The sequence below is a fragment of the Peromyscus eremicus genome, chromosome 11 (assembly GCF_949786415.1).
Source record: "Peromyscus eremicus chromosome 11, PerEre_H2_v1, whole genome shotgun sequence".
NCBI classification, from domain to species: domain Eukaryota; kingdom Metazoa; phylum Chordata; class Mammalia; order Rodentia; family Cricetidae; genus Peromyscus; species Peromyscus eremicus.
In genome coordinates, this window is record NC_081427.1 from 8,407,987 (window position 1) to 8,429,141 (window position 21,155).

At 48.6% G+C, this 21,155-nt stretch overlaps 1 protein-coding gene across 1 annotated transcript in view; it reads left to right on the plus strand.

Moving 5' to 3' along the window:
• Ankrd33b (ankyrin repeat domain 33B) overlaps positions 1-20,902 on the plus strand; it is a 77,175-nt gene extending 56,273 nt beyond the window's left edge. The window contains exons 3-4 of the mRNA XM_059276335.1: positions 7,682-7,822; positions 15,732-20,902. Coding sequence (XP_059132318.1) covers positions 7,682-7,822; positions 15,732-16,564 — 974 coding nt within the window. The 3' untranslated portion in view covers positions 16,565-20,902. The remainder of the gene's footprint in view (positions 1-7,681; positions 7,823-15,731) is intronic.
• The last annotated feature ends 253 nt before the right edge of the window (positions 20,903-21,155 follow it).

The following is a 21,155-nucleotide window of genomic DNA, read 5'->3' on the forward strand; positions in this document are numbered from 1 at the left end:
GAGGCCAGGGAGTCATAGGAGAGGCCGCAGCCAGAGGAAGTACCACAGCCCAGATCAGTGGGCAGACACGGGCAAGAAGACGCTAGGATAGGACGTGCTGGAAGACAGGGAAGAGGGGAGATTGGCAGCATTTCCTGACTGGTGGCGTGTGGGAGATGGGGAGGGTTTGGGACGAAGCCCAGACTTCCGGCTTAGATGTCTGGTGCTATCCATCAGTACTGGGGGAGAGGAGTGGGTCAGGAGGGAAGGTGTTTGGGGCTTTGATGCAGTGGGTTTTGGCTTAGTTGTGGGACCCCCAGGATAAATACCCAGTAGACAGATACTTAGGTGAGAAACTAAAAAAAGGACAGAAGTAGATGTGGGTGAGTGAAGATTTAGAGATAATAATTGAGTGCATGGATGACGGAAGGAGAGTGTAGGAGATGAGGAGAGGAGAGCAAGGAGAACGTGGGGGTGAGGAGACGGCTTGTCCGTCACCCAAGGAGCAGCAGCTTTGCAGGAACAAGAAAAGCAGAGGTGTGTGTGTGTGGGGGGGGGGTCAGAGGGTGAGCACTGGAGGATTCTGGGGAGACAGTTCTGTGAATGTGGCAGGGGAAGTGGTCCATGCTGCGGGGGTGTCGAGTAGCAGAATGACCAACCGTTGAATTCATCACCAGGTGTTGATGGAGAACTGTTGGGAAGGTTCAGTCAGAGTGGGAAGAGTGTCGGTATCAGGTGAGCACAGGACTGAAAGGAGTGGAGGGACTAATGGCGGGTGACTGTGTGTGAAGACAGCCCATGGGGTTATTGTTGGAAATACATGTTTTCTACTTTTAATTATGCATGTGCGTGTATCTGTGTACATGAGTGCAGGTGCCCAAGGAGGCCAGAAGAGGGCATTAGATCCCATAGAACAGGAGTTACAAGTGGTTGTGGGTCACTGGACATAGGTGCTGGGAACTGAACCCAGGTTCCCCTGTAAGAACAGTGGAGCCATCTCCCTAGCCACAGAAAGATGAGAGCCTTGAGCATGCATGCCAGCCAGCCACTGCTGGGTGACCCTCTGCCCCTGCAGAGTCAAGTTTCGGACATTATTACTGCACGCCAGGCTGGAGATCCACAGGTCTTGATTTTATGGCTCACACCTATGGTTAAACTAGGGACCCTGTTCTTGGACACTTTTTCTAGGGCATCTGTTTTACTAGCATTTCTTGTCATGCTCCTTGTGGGAGCAATGAGCCAGCTGGAGAATGATCTTCTTAGGGGGAGAGCTGAGGCCCCAACATGAGAGAGTCTGGGTTAGTACATTCTGCTGGCTTCTTACCTACACATGTCCCATGGAGCCGAGCTCCTTGTGACACAGGAGCCATGATGTCACACGGCAAGGGGCAGGGTGAGGAATCATGGGAGAGTGTCGCAAAGAGGGTGTGATTGATGAGCAGAGGCAAAGGATGGCTTGATATTCCAGGAGAGTGGGCACAGATGGCTGTCACGCCCAGGAGGTGTAAGATGACAGGTTGGCATCTTTAGTTATTGTGTTATTCTGGTTGTGACTGTTGTCGATACTGTAGAGTTGGGAAGGTGGCATCTTTGATTAATGTTGTTTTTGCTGAGAGAGACGATTCAGTTGTTCAAGTGTCTGCTGAGCAAGTGTGAGGACCAGCGTTCGGGTCCCCAGAATGCACGTAAATGCTGTGTAGGTGTGATGATCCACCTGTAAGTCTCTGCTCAGAAGGCAGAGAATGGGGTCTCGGGAGCAATCAGTTAGCTGAGTCAGTGAGCTCTGGATCCAGCTGAGAGATCCCGTCTAAAGACATAAGGTGGAAGGTGATTGAGGAAGTTAAAATGTCACTTTAACCTTGGGTGTCTACATGTATGCCCACACATGCGCACACCATCACACCACCACATACATAGCTGCATATACTCATTTACCACATACAAATACACATGGGAAAAGAAGAAAATATAGTTATTATCGTAGTGTTGGTGGGGGGCCTTGGCAACTTTAATGGGAACGGGGTCATCTGAGTTTTCAGTAAGAGAGAGGGAGCAGAGACTGCTTGTGAATATGGGGATGTTTTGGGGGTGATGTGGGGAAAGTGAGGGGTTCCCTTCCTGTGGTTCATGTCCCCTGTGAAGTGGGAGGTGAGTCATCTTGGGACAGAGCAGCTGATTTAGACAGTTAATAGTTCTGGGCTCCAGAGATGCTCAGTCTGTAAGTGCAGGAGGACCTGAGTTCAGAGCCACAGAACCCACATGAAAAGAGCAGGTGTGGCAGTGCATGTCTGCAGCCCTAGTTCTGGGGACATGGAGACAGGAGGTTCCTTGGGCAGCCCGTGTAGCTAAACTGATGAGTGCCAGGCTCTATGAGAGACCCTGTCTCCTAAGATGGAGATGACTGAGGAAGATACTCAATATTTCCTCCTGTGCTTCTCATGTGCACCCACATGCACATTCTGGTGCACCTGCACATGTATGCGCGCGCACACACACACACACACACACACACACACACACACACACACACAGAGTTGGAATTTTCCCAAATGTAGTTTGGAGGTAGTTGGCCAGGACACACCGACTTGAGCCAGGATGAACCCATTAATTACCTGCTCACGTGGAGATTCTGTTCCTGTCTGTCTAGACCCTGAGCACAGGGGTGGGGTGGTGGAGGAGGTGGGTTGACATGTCTCCTTGTATTGCACAGAGACCTGCCCACTCAGTTCTCAGGAGTGCTCTCAATCATCTTCCCCTCTCTATTACTTTCCTGATGGTCCAGACCTCATCCCATGTACAGCACAGCTTCCTGGACAAGTATTGTTAGACTTTCTGTTGGGCCACTAGCTCATAAAAAAATGACACAGAGACTTCTTAATTATGAAAGCTTGGCCTATAGCTTAGGCTTGTTCCTAACTAGCTCCTCCAACTTAAATTAACCTATTTATATTAATCTGCATTATATCATGTGGCATTATCACTCGTTTGTCTTGCAAAAGAGGATCCACACCAGGCAGCAGCCACAATTGCTATTCCTGCCTCACATCCAAAACAATAGCTCAGACTGTGTTCCCTTGATTAATTTAAAATAAACTTCCAATTTTAGACGAGTTTGGATTTAATAGAAAGACAGCAGACTTCACGGAGAATTTCTGCACACGACTCACCCAGTTTCCTGTTAAGATCTTGCATTAAATGTGATTGACAGAGTGAGTGAGCCAATATTTACACACTGTGAATGTCTTAGTTACGTTTCTATTGCTGTGATAAAACACCATGACCAAAAGCAACTTGGTGAAGAAAGGACTTAGTCTGCTTACATATCCAGGTCACAGTCCACTGAGAGAAGCCCGGGCAGGAACTCAAGGCAGGAACCTGACAGCAGGAACAGAGCCAGAAACCACAGAGGAACACTTGCTTGATCCTCATAGCGTACTCAGCCTGCTTTCTCGTACACACAGGACCATTTGTCCAGGAGTGGCACCACCCACAGTGAGGTGGGAGCTTCCACATCAACCACTAATCAAGAAAATAGCCCACAGAATAATCTACAAGCCAATCTTATGGGGGTGTTTCCTCAATTAAGAATCCCTCTTCCCAGATGACTCTTAGTTTGTGTCAAATTGTCATAAAACTAAGCTGGGCAGTTAGTGACTAAATCCCTTCTTTATTCAGATTTCCTTGAATGGTCCCTACTGTCATCCCTGCCCCCAATCCCCTTCCAAGACAGGGTTTTGCTATGTAGCCCTGGCTGTCCTGGAGCTTGCTATATAGACTAGCCTGAAACTTGCATCAATCCTCCTGCCTCAGCCTCTTCAATGCTAAGATTACAGGCATGTGCCACCACACTTGGCCTCTAATGTCCTTTTTCTGTTCCCATCCACCTGGGATTCCATGTTGCATTTCTGTGTCTCTGGGCTCCTTGGTTGTGACACTTGCTCGGCCTGCCCTGGTGTTTGACGATCCTGATAGATTTGCACACAGGTTCTGGTGTATAGGGGGACGTCCCTTATTTGAGCCATGTCAGGTACTTTCCTGGTGACTGGATTGCAGCTAGGAGTGTTTTGTAGGATCAGAGTGCACAGGGCCACCTCATCCCATCTTCAAAGGGCATGTGCTACAAGCACAACTCTGGTCGCCTGGCTCAGTAGTGGTGGCGTTTCTCCACCGTGAAGTTCCCCTCCCTACTTCCCTCTCCCATGTTCTGTATGCTCTGGAGAGACGTCTCCAGGCTCAGCCCTCAAGTCAGGAATAAGGAGTCACTTTCTGCCTGGTGACAGTGGAGCGCCTGTTCAGGGTCTCCAGTTTCTATATGTGGTTTGCTTTTTTGTTTGGTTGGTTTTTGTTGGTTTATTGTTTGCTTTTTTGAGGCAGGTTCCCATGTATTCCAGACGAGCTCCAGACCTGTTACGAAGCTGAGATGACCTTGAGCTTCTGCCTCTGCCTCGCACATGCTGGGGTATAGGTGTGCATCAGAAACGTTGTGTTTGCCTTGTTTTGCTGGGAACCTTCTGCACACCTCCACGGCTGTGCCTTTTGTCATTGTGCGTCGATACTGTCTCCCTATTTTCTAGACACAGAAAAACTGGTCCCCTTCTCAGGACCACTTGGGATTTTGAGGGGCAGGGCTGGGAATTGAGCTCTAGTATTTCTAGAGCAAGCTCTCTTAAGTATAGTGGTGACCTCTTAGTTATGTTGGGCACCACTTGGGCCCTTTTCTTGGGCAGGGTAAGGCTCACTGGGGGGAGGTAGGGAGTCACACACACACACACACACACACACACACACACACACATACACACACAGAGGGAGAGGGAGAGGGAGAGGGAGAGGGAGAGGGAGAGGGAGAGGGAGAGAGAGAGAGAGAGAGAGAGAGAGAGAGAGAGAGAGAGAGAGAGAGAGAGAGAGAGCGCACAAGCACGAGCGAGCACCTGTTGTTTACCTGTCATGGATCCCCCTGGGGGATTAAAGCAGGACCTCTACCATGACTGTCAGGTGTTGGATTGCTCCTTCTGTAAGCTCCACCCCACTCCACCCCAGTCTCCACTTGCTCTGCTTGTTAAGGAGAATAGTTAATATTTACGCAGTCTTTAATGTCTACTGAACACAGCCATCTACATGGTCAGGGCGCTGTTCTCCCTTCTGGAAAAGCCTGGGGAAGAGGAGCAACTCTTGGGTCATCAGAGTTCCAGACTGCAGTCAGGATGCAGGATTCCCATGCATCCCATAATATACATACAATATCTGTACAGTGGGCAGTTTGCTTTATAGATTTTCTGTTTTCTTCTCTCTGCCCATTCAACTTGCCAAGGATGTGTGTGTGTGTGTGTGTGTGTGTGTGTGTGTGTGTGTGTGTGTACACAAACAACACCTGCTGCAAATTGTGACATGCAGTGTCACATTTTTTAAAGGAAAAGATCGAAACAAATCGCAATTCGTTTCGCTGAGACCCGGTCTAAACCAGACTGGTGTAGCACGTGTTCAAGCGGAACACAAGCTGACTTAAGAGCAAAGGTCTACTACCCCACCAGCTCTAGAACTATTGAGCCACCATGGTCTCTTGACCCCCAGCTTCATCCTGACCCCCTCACACAGAGGAGGCCAAGTAGTCCGTGAGTCCAAAAAGTACCGTTGCAAGTTGGAACCTGTGTGTTATGTAGCCTGGAGTCACAGCCTGGTCCTGTTGGCTTCATAACAGTCAGCAAGGCGCTGACCCACCTTTTCATAGCCGTGGCTGAGCTCGGTGGTAAGCCATAGCCCTGCTTCTTAAGAATCAGAACTCTAGTTTATGTGGCTTGTTTATTTTTAACTTTTAAGTTGGTGACTGGTCAAGGATTCAATTTGGACACCATGGACAGCAGCCTGGAGTATAAAATGTCCTTCTCAAGGGATCACAGAGGGTCCATCCTGGATATCTGTGTCACTTGGGTGTGGTTGGGCTGACGGAAGCTACTCAGTATCTTGGGTAGATTTAATATTGTGCTTTAATATTGTGGAAGGACTGGGAAGGGGGGTGAAGGCTGAGGACATATGTGCCCCCTCTACTTTCTGCCTCCATCCTGAAACCAGCTTGGCTGGGATTGCAGCCACAGCAGGGAGACAGATTCTCTGAGCTGCCACCAGCTTTAGACTTCTCAGTCTGCGGCAAGCAGGAGAGCCCCCAAGCCCCCAAGCCCCCAAAGGGTTTCTTGGTCCAAGGTTCTAGGTTGTATCACCCATTCAACCACTGCCCCGGAATCATGCTGGGAAGGGGACTCTGGGCCAAAGGGATCTGACTTCCCTAAATGTAAAGGTAAAGGGGAGGATGCTGTGAAGTCCAGAGAGGGTGGGGACACCCCTGAGGCCCTGTACCTGTGGGTCTGACAGTGGAGTTGAAAGGAGCATGGGTAGAGTGGGATTGCGCAGGGAGACTGAGACAGCCTGACCTGTGTAAGATTGGGATGGCTCTGGGCACCCAGCACCTTTCCCCAGGGCAGAGGAAGAGGGACTTCTGCAATCTCTCATTGCCCAAGGCTTGCTGGCCATCTTCTGCAGGGTCAGGATGGAGAGAGAAGCTCAGGGGAGGGGTGCATTTGAACACGGGGAGGTGGGCAAAGGAAACTGTCTTTTTGTCCCATGTGGATGGTCCTGAAATAGTGAGAACAATGGAAATGATCTTACATAGCCCCCTTCGGGGAGCATGAGGTCATGTCTAGATACTTTCTTGGTTGTCAAGGGCTGGGGGAGGAGTGGTGGTTGGTTGCTCTTGTGTTCTAGGGGTACAGGCCAAGAAGACTGCTTGCCAAATTGTAGTGTGCAAGCCAGCCCCATATGGTTATCCAGCTCTGGCGACAAGGCTGCTGTAACTGGGGCCCTGGTTTTGATCACGGAGGGTGGGTGGGGAGGAATAAATCACAGAAGGACTAGGGAAGATGGATTAGGTGGCTGAGGAGTGCTGGGGCGGTAGACTCAGCCACCATCTCTGCTAGGCGGGCAGCTGGTTTCCTGCCGGCTAAGAGGCCCCTAATGCTAGTGCCTGGCATTTAAAAGGTCTGGGAATGAGCAGAAACCATATTCTGTTTGTGAGGAACAAGGGAAGATCAGTGTTCTTAAATGTGGGTTTTCACCTGCTCAGGTTTTATGGCTCTGTGTGTGTGTGTGTGTGTGTGTGTGTGTGTGTGTGTGTGTGTGTATGTTCATGTGCACACACATGAGGTGGTGTGGAGCAGGAGTTGGGAGAGACAAAGGGAGAGAGAAATACAACATGTTTTAAGTGGTAACGGGAGGTGCCCAGCATGAATTAAGATACATTCTTGCTTCGGTGTGTGTCTCCACTGAAGCTCCATACTTGGAAATGCTTCCCAGGCTCCTTTGCAGCCTGACTTCTGTTTGCCTGAGCAACTCCTGCTGGGAGTTGACTATACCCTGCCTGTGGGGAAGTGGACTCACTCTCCCCATGTGGCAGTGCCACCTGCCTTGGCCCCTGCCTCACCTGAGAGAGACGGAAGGGCCACAGATGAACTGCACTGTGTGTTCCGAGTAGTGTCTCCCGCTTTCCTCTGCCCTCTGTGTCCAGGAGAATTGTGTCGGGATTGAAAGAGCACACACACACAGGTGAAGCCAACACTGTTTGGTGATGAACACTGTCTGTCTTTCTTTGCCACATAGAAGTGATCAGCTTTGTGGGTACGTGAGTCTACATGCGTGTATAATTCTCTTTCAGGGCATGCCACCATCACCAACTACTTGCTGAATTATTTCCCCGGTCTGGACCTAGAAAGGAGGAACATATTCGGCTTCACAGCCCTCATGAAAGCAGCCATGCAGGGCCGAACGGAGTGTGTGCGAGCCTTGATGCTGGCAGGTAAGTCCGCCTGTCCTGTGTGGTCTCCAGGCTCTAGACATGCCAGGGGGGCTCTTTTAAAGAATGCATCTTAAGTAGACCCATGCCACTTACAGAAACCGTGGCAGTGAGGAATAGATTTTTTTTTTTTCTGAGCTGTATGGCTGTCATCCTTTGAGTTTCTTTGAAAAGGCAAAAGTAAGCTGGGTATATAGCTCAGTCAGCAGAATGCTTTTCCAGCATGCACAGAGACCTGGGACTCAATCCTAGCACAACACAAAACTGGGTGTGGAGATGCATGCCTGTAACCCCAGCACTCAAGATGCAGAGGCAGGAGGAAAAGGAGGTCAAAGCCATCCTCAGTTACATAGCACGTCTAAGGCCAGCCTGAGATATGTGAGATCTTGTCTACATCTCTCAAAAGCAAATGACTGCAGAGCTGGCCAATGAGGATTAATCATAGACAGCACTCGCCATTCTCCGAAACCCCATTTGCTCCCTGCTGACATTGTCCCTCACCTCCCTGTCTGTCTATAGACCCTCTAGCTGTGCTCAGATTTATTCTTTAAGAGTGTATATTATGGGGGCTGGGTGGATGCTTAGTGGGTAGACTGATGCTCAGTGGACATGGCAGCCCGCCTGGAATTCCACACTGGGAAGATAAAAACACTAAGTGTTATTTATTAAGCAGTGCAATGTTATTTATTAAGTGGTGCTGTTTACTGTGTGAGAAAAGCCACGAGGCACAACAAAGCCCCCTATAATGCACATGTGCATATGGGCTTATGTAGCTACACCATGCATGCGCATACATTGCGTGACCATGCTGGGTGCAAATTACGTGATCATGCAGCGCATGGATTATGTAGGATGTAAGGCCCTAGGATGACTAAGCTTCTTGCCTGGCTACCGGACAGCACACATGCGGTCATGTAGCTTGGGGAGTGGTGAGGAATTCTAACACTAAGGGGATTTCAGGACCAAGCTGGCTAGCTAGACTAGCTGAATGGAGGCGCTCAAGGGAGACTCCTGACATCAGCTTTGGGCCTCCACATGTATAGCTACTTATGTGCGTGTGCATAGGCACCTGAGCACACATGTGTATAAGGAGAAGTGTTCCTTCTGGCCTTGCCTGTGTCCTGAGGTCCACAGTGTTGAAGATGACCCAGATGATGGGGACAGGGTTTAGGATGGGCTGCTCCTGCAGAGCCTCTGTGGGGATATCCTTAGGCCGCAGCTAGATCAGTATGACTGTGCACTTACTCTGTATGTCCTTCTTGACATCCCGAATACTCCCCTGTCCTCCTTCTTCTCTTCCCCCTCCCTGAGGACGAATATGATAGCACTTCATAGATGTTTGATGGACCCCCATATGACAGTCCTTGTGACTGATCTGAGTCCTTTTCCTGACCTGAACCTGAAAGAATCATTGCTAGGACAACATGAACAGGTTTCTTTGAGAATTAATTGAGAGAAAAAAAAAATGTCAAGTGCACATAAGAGTGGGTTCAGAGTTAGCAACTAACACCACAGAGGGTGTTGCTGTTACTTCATGTGGTTGTTTTAAATAATCTTTGTTCTGTGCACAGCATGTAGCCAAGGCTTATAAAGAGTATCTATGTGCTGTTCTCAGTTCTAGAGGCTGCGAAGCCTGACATAAAGGCACCAGCAGATGTGATGTCTGTGAGGATTCAAGCTTCCTTGTGTCTTCATATAGCAGGGTCAAGGTATCTCCCATAAGACTTTCTTTACAAAGGGCACTGATCCCATGTGGGGCCTTGCTCTCAGGACAGGGCATGTCCTATCAGTCCCAGCTCTTATTACCATCACAGTGGGTACAAAGTTCCAGCATATGAGTTTTTGAGGACAGAGGTCAGATCACAAGGCTCATCTGGTCCTAGTTACCCAAGGGTGGTGACATTGTTCTAGACATCGGTCCTTCCATGAATGCCCTATTTCTGTCCTATGTCCCCAGCTGGCACCCACATGCGGTTCTCGTGTCCTCCATCCCCTCTGGTCTGTGACAGTTGCTCTGTCTTTACTGGTTGTTTGTGGTTTGGCATTGTGCGGTGTCTTTCCACCTTGACCTTGTGATTAGTCTGGAGCTGTGGGGTTCACAACCTTGGATTTTCTTTCCTCCCGCTTTAATCTACATGTCTTAGAAAATACTGTTAAGAAAAACACCCCAGATTTAATGAGCAAGGAAAGGAACTTGGGAGATAGAAAAACGTTCTTGGGGGAAAAAAAAATCATCATTAGAATTGACTCCTGGGACTGATTAGATCCCTCCCAGGACCCATATGGTGGAAGAGAACCGGTTCCTGCAGGTTGTTCTTTGACCTCCATGTGCCAGCTGTGGCATGTGTGCACATGTGTGCATACACGCATTCAATAAACACATACATGTTGCAGTATATTTTAAAATTTATCCCACCGATTGTGCCTTTCATGCAACCGAATTTATTTTTTAAAAGCTAGATAATGGTTTCCGTAGAGGTAAGGCCCTCCTGTTTCATTTCAATGAGAAATAGTCATTCCTAATTAAATGGTGATTATCTGAGGCTCTGTCCATTTGTCCGTTTTTACCGTGTCGAGATCTAGTTATAACTACGTGTGGATCTTGACCGCTTTATGTTCTTCCACCCAGAAGTTAGGGTATCAGCACATCAAGTGCATTTCCCCCAAGTAATTAATTTGAATGATCAACTTTTTTGGGCAGGGGGTGAAATCACTGTTCCTGTAGTGTCGTCTTCCGTCTCCTGCTGTCTCAGGCATCGGCTGCAGCATTTACAGTTTCTCAGAAATGCCTTCCGCGGCCCCTGGAAGATGAGGCCGCTCGGGCTTGGTGTTAACATTGCTCTTCCCACCCACGCCCGCTGTTCGCTTACACATTTGATGTATGGTCTACAGACTTAACTCTTCCCCACTGATCCCCCACCACCACTGCGAGCTTCTCCCCTCTCCACTGAAGTCTAGAACAATCATTGGGAGTGCACGTCATGGTTGGCTGTGTTCTTCAGAGTGCAGTAGAAACAAGCCCAAATCCAGTACAGTTTCTTGTGCGGCCGGCTACTTACCCATATGTGGACCAGTCACTTACCTCTCTGGGCCTCACACAGTGACAAAGGACTGATGACAGCCTTATCACAGGGAGTTGTAGGTGGGATTTTGTTCATATGAGGAGAGGGTGCGACCTTGGAAGAAGTTGTCAGTACGTGCTGGTTACAATCAGCTTTCATTATTGATACATTTACAGGATCAGGAGTTATTTGTGAATGCATGAAAAACAGTATATTTTTCTCCTTGGAAATTATCCTTGTCAGATGAGGTATCTGTGCTAATAAATACATAACTTCTTGACATTAGTGACATGTGGAGCTAGCTCAATCTTTGCGGAGGTCATCTTGCCAATGTAGGGCATTAGCAGCTTCTGTGGCTTTCACTTGCCAGATGACTGGAGTACCCTCCAGTTGGGACACCCCAAAATGCCTGCAGATATTGCCAAATGACCCCTAGGAATGTGATTGTCTCCTACTAAGAGCCACAGATATAATTAATTGAAGTGATATGATAAAAAAAAAAAAGGAAGAAGAGACCTTTCTGATTTTGGACACAGTCCTCCTTCCTGGTCTGCTCTGCTCCGGACTACACCGACTTTGGAGGGTGCATTTGAGCTCCCTAAGAAGCTTTGATGGGAGCACTTGGCCTCTAGAATATTCTAGGTTACACCTGTCTTCTTAGCTTATAATTATCAGGAACCTGAGCTTCATTTTCATTTCAGAGTAGCTGTATTTTAAAAGAATCCAGTGTGTAAGTGAGTGGCCTCCCTGGGTTTGTTAGACAGCAGTAAGGCTGCCCGTTGAGATATTTTAAAAGTTTACACCGCTGTTTTGATTTCTCATTTCCATTTAAATACATAGTATTAAGAAAATGGAGGTATTCATAGGTACCAGGTGCCTGTGCTCTTCTTGAACTTGACCCCTCAGCATAGAGTGCACTGATGTATGTCGGAGGACAGTGATTCAGTAGTCGACTCCAGAGTGGTCATCTGTGATTACCATAAAAGCAAAAGGCACACGCAGTACTGCATATTAGTGTAAAACACGTGTATCTCAATCCATTTTTTTTTTTTTTTTAGAATGCAGGACTTCTCAGTTCCTGAGTGCTTTTAACACCAGATTTGAGTTTCTGACTTGCAATTTTATTACCTTCAGTTGGAACCACTTCACCTAGAATGATGGATGATTGAATTGGCTGACCCCCCTGAACCCTTTAGATTTTTCCACAGTCGGCAACACGCAGGCACATGTCAGCCCTTCCCTTCATTGTCAGGTAGAATAAAATAATGTTAGGATTATCGGAACTCTGAATTTAATGGCAAATGCAGCCAGTTCTGCAAACCGACCTGGTGGCTGTTTGGATCAGGCTTCCTGATACTGTCAGCCATTCTGATAAGAATCGAAAGGGACATGTAGCACCTTGTTAACCCGGTGGAATATTAATGCACCAAAGTGACAGGTCTATTTCCGTAAGTGGCTCTGAGGAGCTGTGTCAACGATGTGATTTTCTTTTTCTTTCTTTCTTTCTTTCTTTCTTTCTTTCTTTCTTTCTTTCTTTCTTTCTTTCTTTCTTTCTTTCTTTCTTTCTTTCTTTCTTTCTTTTTTTTCATGGAGGCTGCCGGGTTCCAGACTTGCTTAACAGTTCACTTTATTCCTGAGGTGTGATGTAATTGCTGCAGCCTGAGTCTAGCGTCCTCCTGTGGTTCTGGGGAATGGAAGCGAGAGAAAAAGAGATGAGGAGTACACCACAGACACTCTTCCCTGCGTGCTTGCTCTCATCTCAGGCCCTCACTGCACGCTTCTCAGAAACCAGGTGTCAACACAGCAGCTGCTTTCAGTTTATAAGGAAGACAGAAATTTCCTGTTCAGATTATGAGCCAGAAAGATGCCCATAAGCAGGGAGTCTCCACGGAAAAGACCCAGGAGCAGTTTTTGTAGACTGTGACCTTAGGAAGGGGCATGGTGGGGAGAGAGATGAGAGTGACCATGTTCTCTTGTGGCCTCTGAGAGACTTAGACACTCCGGGAATGCCAGCTGAAGGCCCGGGTGAGCTGAGGGCCCGAGTGAGCCGAGGGCCCAGGTGAGCTGAGGGCCCGGGTGAGCAGTGAAATCCTGCTGATTTCCCAGGAGTGCTGGGTTCCTACTTGCTGAGTCTCACAGGAGGCTGGCCATCCCTGCTGGGTTGGAGGGTGGCCCTTGCATCACAAAGCTGTACTTTCAGGGCCTGAGTTATAGGTCAGAGCAGGCTTGATGGTGATGATGTCAGGGATGGTCTGCGGTGGCAGGAGGGAGGCCTGAGCTGGGTTTTGTAGGATAGGTAACATGGAGGGAGGGTATCTGCTGGGACAGGAGAGAAGGGAAGTGACATAATGCTGCTTCTTTCTCCGTCTTCCTCTCATAGGCCCTCTGGGCCTGGGTCTTCATGCCTCCCAGGGGAGAGTGTTCCTGAGACGGAGGGATAGAAGGTCCACCTGTTCTCTTCAGCACTTGTTCTGGATGGTTCCAGCGACAAAAAATTCCCACCCTGGGGATGATTTAAAGAAGGCAGACATCTGTTTCTCTCAGCTCATTAGAAGCCATGGGATGAGCAGATCCTACCCAGGGTTGACCTCGGTTCCATGACGTCACAGACCCTGCTTGTTTTCTTTTGTCCACCAGTTCTCCTTAGCCTGTAGACTTATCACCTCTGTGTGTGTGTACATACATGTGTGCACACTGGTGTGTGTTCATACATGTTTGTACATTGGTGTGTATCTGTGTGTGTTTCCATATGTGTGTACACATTGGTGCGTGTGGGTATTCATACATGTGTGCATGTTAGTGTGTGTGTCTGTGTGGGAAATTTCTAGTACTTTTCAACATTGAGCAACCCTGGGTTAGACCAGCCATGATGCATTGTGTGTAGTTGAGTATAATGCTTCCTGGAGTGTAGTAGAGCATTTTGTGTAGGCAACTTACAGCGCACAGCATGGCAGCCAGTAGGCACAACCGTGAGAACCCGTCATGTCTCCAGTTTTGTGCAGTGGGTGAAGTGATACTGGCTGCGAGTGGGACTCCGGTGATCCACTGTAAGGAGATGGGTTCAGCGGCATTTCCCAAGCTCTTGTTACTCTTTGAAAGGTATCGGTATGAAGTGCGTTGTGAATCATCTAGGATGGTAGAGCATTTGCCTGGGATGTGCAAGGTCCTAGGTTCAATCCCCAGCACTGAAACAAGTTCTTCCAGCTCCATGTCTTAGGAGTCTGTATCTGTGGGTTCAGCTGGCTCTGATAGATCTGGATCTCAATCTCTCTCTCTCTCTCTCTCTCCATGGACAGACCTTTTTTGTTGCCATTCCCTAAACACATTGTAGCAATGGTAGAGAGCATTTGTATTGAGTTAGGATTGTGGGTAATCGGGAGCTGTTTCAGTGTATCAGTATATAGGGCGATGTGCATAGGTTCTGTGCAAATGTACCATTTTAGATGTGGGACCCAAGCCACCTCAGAATTTGGTATCCAGTGGGGGTCTTGGGCCCAGTCCCTTGTGGAGGCCAGGGACAGCTGTACTCATCACTCATGGTTTAGCTGCTGTTGTAACTAGCAGTAGTTTCTTGAGGAAGTGGGTCACTAACTTGGAGCATGGTGACTTGGAGTCCAGGGCTGCTGTAGAAGGATTGGCTCGTCTTCTTGATTTATAGCATTTGCTTTCTGATCATGTTAAAAGGTAGGAGGAAGACTGCTACGCTCCGGACGGCCGTTCCTTTCATTTTTCATTAGCGTTTGAAAAATGTCTCTTTCATGCAGTGTTCATTAAAGTTTTAATTTCGCAGTTTGTTCCCTTTTAAAGTGACATGCAATTAATTAAGGTTTAATGTGTCATCTATTTTTGCAGTGGCATTTTTACTGCCCCCTTTTCATTTTCCCTAGTTTATAAATTGTGCTCTAGCTAATGAGTTCCTCCTGAATTCCAGTTCCAAATAATTGCCACTTTCCTAAGACAGGAATTCTTTAATGTGTCGTTGCACGTGGGACTGAGGCTTTTAGCAGGTGAGCTTAGGGAGGTGCTCTTCCCAGCCCCGAGACTACTGTGGGCCTGCAGGGCAGGGAGGTGCCTGAGCCCTACACTCTTGGCTCAGAACAACTGATCACCCACCATGCTCCACCACACGTGGGTCTCTATGAGATATAAATGAAGGTGCCACTCCCGGCTGGGTCCCTGGGGAGCTCACAGACTAGATAATTGCCCTAGTTCTCCTGGATGCTTTGCCAGCGGAGAGTCATAGGACTTGAACTCCTGCATGATTTTTAACTACTTTGGCCTGAGATTGGACCAAGATGAACTGAACAGCAGTTCTGCATCCATTTCAGAAGGCAGAAGTTGGCATGTACGCAGATCTCAGCTGAGTTGGGGAGTAAGTCTTCAGTGTCTTTTGCAAAAGGGGACATGGAAGAGAGATTTTCCAGGAAGTAACCGGTATAAGGAACATAGGGATGTCCCTGGAAAGTCTCTAAAGAAACAGCCCACAGGGGACATAAGTAAAGTGGTTCGTTTTAAAGAGTTGTCCTATGCCATCGTGGGGATTCGGGAGTCTGAAATTTGTAGAGGGTATGCAGGCTGGGAGCTCCAGGAAACCTGTGTCTGCTCTTACAGCCTGCAGTTGATTGGATGAGGCTCACACATTTGGAAAAATAACCCTTCTGACTTAGAGTCCAATCTCTCTAGGCTTATGCCCAGCTCAGGATTTAGTCAGACCACTGGGTACTCTGGCTGAACCAAGTGAATATAAAATTAACCAGCGTGACTGTCCCAAATTCTGCCATCACTCTTTGCCTGTGGAAGAGCATCCTGGTCATCCCACCCACTGATGCATGTACGTTTTTGTTTTTCAGGGGCAGATGTTCAAGCGAGGGATCCCCGTCGTGGGATGTCACCACAGGAGTGGGCTGCATACACTGGCCGAGTGGAGGCTGTTCGTGTCATGCAGAGGCTGATGGAGCGACCCTGCCCAGAGCAGTTTGGGGACAAGTACAAGCCGGAATTGCCGCTTCCCCCTGAGGTGCTCTTGAAGCCCCCAGGTTCCAAAAACTGCTTTCAGAGATTCGCTGAGTTCCTGCGGACCACTCTGAGCTCCCGCTCAGGCCAGAGCCTGGAGGATGGAGGCGTCCTTGATCACATGGTCAGGATGACCACAAGTCTCTATAGCCCTGCTGTTGCTGTCGTCTGCCAGACCGTGTGCCCAGAGAACCCTCCCTGTGTGGGGAAACGACGCCTGGCGGTGCAGGAAATCCTAGCAGCTAGGGGGGACCGGGACGCCTGTGCTCTGGATAGCAACAAGGTAGAGGGCTCTGACCCGCAATTCCAGACTTTGGAGGGTCCCAGAGCCAGCCCCTGGCCATCCCAGTCCTCTGGGGCCTCAGGATCCACCCCTGCCCCTGTCTCTCGGAAGGCCAGCCTCCTGCCCTTGCAGTTGCTGCGGAGGAGCAGTGTGCGGCCAGGTGTGGTGGTCCCCCGAGTGCGCATCTCCAAGGCCCCTGCACCCACCTTCCAGCCCGAGCGCGCAGCACCCAAGGGCAACACCAAGGACAGCATCCACCTGCAGATCCCCAAGTGGCGGTACAAGGAGGCCAAGGAGGAGAAGAGGAAGGCGGAGGAGGCGGAGAAGAAACGCCAGGCAGAGGCTCAGAAGGAAAAGCGGGCACCACGCTGGAGGAAAAGGACGTGAAGGGGGCCATGATGCCCACCGTGTGTGTGCCTGGTGTGGGGAGGCCGCGCTGGGATCCAGCTGGGAGGCTGCGGGTGGTGTAGACAGCGCCACCGAGACGGTGCCCCTCTCTGCCCTGGGGTGCATGCTGCATTACACAGCCTCTGCCTGGGCCGTACTCCTTTCCCAGACCCACGAAGGGGGGGTTCACATTGCTCCCAAGACAGAATTGAAAAGACTATAAATGGTTTTTGCTTAAAACTAGTTCCCTGAGCAATCTATACACCCAAAGGGCAGTTTGCCTAGAAGTCACCCCTCAGAGGACCCCAATTAAGAGTTTAAAAACTTAAATTATCAAAGGGCATTTTCGCATACTTTGTATTTTGTTATTTATGAAAAATTGCAGCATTTTGCGAGTGGCAGGCTCTTTGTAATTAAGGCAGTTTTAATATTTGCGTTTGGAGACCCTTTGTTTAAAAACGCCGTCTCTAGCAATAAATACTTGTAATGACTGTGTGAATTACACAGAACTCATGGGATTCTCCCCTTTTGCCATTTGGTTCTGGCCTTTGCCTTCTCGTGTCCCATGGACACACCTGTGCACTGGCTTTTCCTTTGAACTTGAGTGATGCCAAATGCCTGTTTCTACTTGATGAAGGCACGGACTGCTATTCAAAATGATCAAGTGGGATGGAAGTCTTACTTTCGTTTCGTTTTTAAAATTCTTTTGTTCCTATCATTGTCGTCATCATCATCATCATCATTGAAAGTGCTAGGGCACATTGCAGAAGTGTATATGTTACTAGGACCAAACTCATTTAAAGCAAAGGGCTTGGATAGACCATCTTCCAGACGATTTGAGGAAAACAATTATTTAAGGGGGGCAGATTTAACAAATGAGTGGTAGAAACCAAGTCATATGTGCTTAGAAAAAACCAAACATGGATATCCTTAAAAATGTCAAAGCTGCAGAGGGTAAGGGATGCTGCAAAATGCTGAGGAGCAGACAGGTGACCTTTAGAACAGGTGGTACACACTTGATGCTGGACAGTGGTTTGGGGAAGGTTTTCCTGGAGCGAGCCACACTCTGATGGTGGCCCTCTCCTCCAGAGAGTCCCTTGTGCGTTTTGATGGACAGTTCCCCTTTGATGAGCCCCAAGGTTCAGCTCATTCCCACACCAACTCTGTAGAACTTCCAGTACGTGGGGACTTTGGCGGGGATGGGATTTACCTTGGGTGCCAACCTGTCAGTAAAAAGTTTTCTTTCTCTTTCTTTCTTTTATTTCCAAAGCATTGAAAAAATCCCAGCTGGGTCTTAGAGTATCTGTATCATGCACTTTATTTGAATATTTAATGTAAATACTTGGAAGCAATAGATTCAGAATATTACAGACTGATTTGGAAGCCCTTTGCTGAGGTCCGTCCCACACTGTGGGTGCACGTAGGGAGTGGGGGGGGCACTGGCTTAATCTCTTTCTTTCCTCCTTGATACCATTAGACATCGAGCAACGAGAGATCTCACACTAGCCTTCCCCCAAACTCCATAAAATAGGACCTTAGGCTACTCCCAGGTGGGTTTAACACTGGTGTCACCATTCGGTGTTTAAAAAATCACATTTAGTAAGTTTCTCTTTAGCCCTAGAAAGGTACCAAGGTGAATGCTGGGGTCTTGACCCTCCTCTACAGCTATTGATGTTAGTTGGCTGGGTTCACCCTTGTGACCCAAGCCTTTGGATTGGCTACGTCTCCTTGGGGGCTGTGAGGACCACAAGCAACCTCAGTTATCTTTTGGGGCCATCTTTCCTGTCTCTTTTGGCATTGTGTGTCTTCCTGTCATATACATATAGCCTGCAGTACCAGCTAGCTTTTCACGGGCCCCGCCACTGTGAGCCAAGGCAGTGTCAAAATGCTTGCAATCCACGTTCCTCATGCTGTTTGTCCACAGGTACAACACCAACCGTTTTACTCCATTTCCCTGCTTCAGAGGGGGAGCTGTATTCCAGTGCAGTGGGAAGTACCAAGGTGAAGGCTGCTGAAGTTATTGGAACTGTGACTTCTCAGCAGGGGCTGTAGGAAGCCCCACTGCTTTTAGGGGGCTTTTCCTGGACACCCAGCTTGAGCTCCCATAAAGGCCCTGTTTTTTTGCAGCTTGTCTGGTTGTCTCCTGACTTGGGAGAGCAGAGGAGCAGGCCTGGGGATTTGCTTGCTCTTGTGTGTATTAACTGTGAATAGTCAATTCCAAGTGAACAGGTGTCTTCTCAGGGATTTATACATAAATAGAGTTAGGGGGAAAGTTAAAGTGTATTTTAAATCTTTTGATGTTTAAATCAATTAGGATTAAACTGGACAGAAGAAATATTTCCAAGATAGTGTCAGAGCTGCTGTTTCTAAGTGAGATCTTGGGACTTGTCTCTCAGTAGAGATTTATGGGGACCACAGCAGTGGGAATGGCTGTGGATATGGCTGTGGCTGCTTCTGGGTGTAACCCTTGTGTTAACAGTTACCTCCAGATAAGCAGAAGTGACTGACGCCGAAATGGATAATCCATAACCCCCTAGAACTGTTCACTGCACCCCTGGTCTTTTTGCCTTGCTTTCAGGGATGAAATATCCACAGTCATTCTACAGGAAGCCACAGAGTGCCTCAGGAAGGATCAGGGAGCCTTGCACACTTGGTCCACCGTGGCTTCCATGGCAGTGTGCCTGCTGCCCTGGAGCAGGACAGCAGGTGACAGGAGGGACTTCCCACCTTCCTCAGCCCCTTCCAGGCTGCTGGGCCACACCCGATACCTCCGAAAAAAAGTCAAAATGGCCAGGGGTTTTCCAGCCCAGCTTTGGATTCCCCTGACTCCTCTTGCACATCAGGAAAGGGAGGGTTCATGAGGTTGGCTAGAAAATGGGTTTTATAGACTCAGAGAGGGTGTGCCAAGAGGCCATGTCCCATTCCTTCCCAGCTGGCAGCTGGGACCAGGTCTCTGGAATGGAGCTAAGGTTGTTCTAGATAAGACAAGGCTTGTGGGAAGGGGGCTGGCTCCAGTCCCCAGGAGTCTGGAGGCATCAACAGTTATTTCCCATGCTGCTCAGAGTGACGGCCTCTCACTGTAAACTCCCTCCTGTTGTACAGTAAGGGGGCTTTTCTCTTCTAGTGGTTGGGAAATTCCAGCAGGGTCCCCGTGAGTTCTCCAGTGCTGGTCACTGTCTGGATTCTGGTTTGTGCCTCCAGCCCTTGGTCCCTTCCAGCTGGACAACAATGTCACGGCTTCTAGAGAATGAAGGAGGGAACACTGACCATGATGGAATCTTAGAAAACAACAAAGTCACATTTATAACAGAAGGATACCTGGGACCATCAGACCAGGGTAGAGTGAGCCACACAGAATGAAAAGCCACTTCCTAGTCACCATTACCAGCTCCGGACATCTATGTAACTTGAGTCAACGATTCATTTCTTTGCCCCTGAAGTCACATGTTTATTCCTTAACATTTTAGATAAGTGACTGAAAATTCCTCTGGAGGCTTTATTGTATTTATTATTATTATTATTTAAAGGCTCAACAGTGCTACCTGGGTTGGTCTGGCTGGGTTGGTTTGGCTGGTTTTCAGGTGTTGCTGTTGGATGCTACATGCTACACATGGGGTTTTCACACTCTGCCCCGGCCTGAAGTAAGACTGTAATGAAAGGCAAAGCCACCATTGTGCGTCGGCCCCCCTCAGCAGCAGGCTATATTAATGGGGACCATGTATGATACCACTGACATGTGCAAACTGAAGGGCCAGAAGTCTGTGCTTGTAAATGTACTAGCTACAGTGGCTCACAATGAACCCCCCGGGAGTGTCTCTGTGACCTGTTTTGAGGTGTGGTTTCAGGCAGATTGCAAGGCCTGAGGGTCTACCTGGAGTCCCCAAATAATGTGAAAGCTGACGTGGCTGGAGTTTTCACACCCTAGGCTGTCCTGTTAGAGTACGGTGCTGACCCAGGTGGCTAAGAGCAGATAACCAGCCACATCTGGGTCAGCTCTGGCTTTGATGTGTGTCAGTTGCATGAGGGGTCCAGACCCAAAAGGACCCCCCAGAAGAGCTCTCCCATCCTCCCATAGCTGCCCTTCTGCTTGGGGGGGGAGTATATTCTGTGGGACTTGACCCAGGTGGACACCCTAGAATAGCATGTTATCTAAGGGAGCTTTGGGATGTCCCAGTCTGCCTCCGTATTAGGTCGGCTGACTAGTTCTGGTTTTGAAAACGTTCTCTTGGCTGTGATGTGACTTCTGTTGTTTTAAAAGAAAATGTAGATGGGAGAGAAATGAAGCTGGCCATCCTAGGCAGAGCAGTAGGCTGTGTTCATAGATTTGGAGAGTAGTAATCCGGCGCCTAACTAACACCAGTTAGAAAGTTCTAGAAACTGGTTCAAGATGGTGCAATTCTGAGTACACTTGACGGAGAGTGGACACGTGTGTCCAGAAGTGGCACCACGGTCCTCTCCACCCCAACTTGGGGCCTGCTATGGTGAGAACCCAGTGCTCCATTCAAGTGACAGCACAGTTTGCTACGATGAATTTTCTTGGTCCAAATGATAGTTCTAAAAAGCAAACAACAGCAAGAAGAGAATTTGCTGG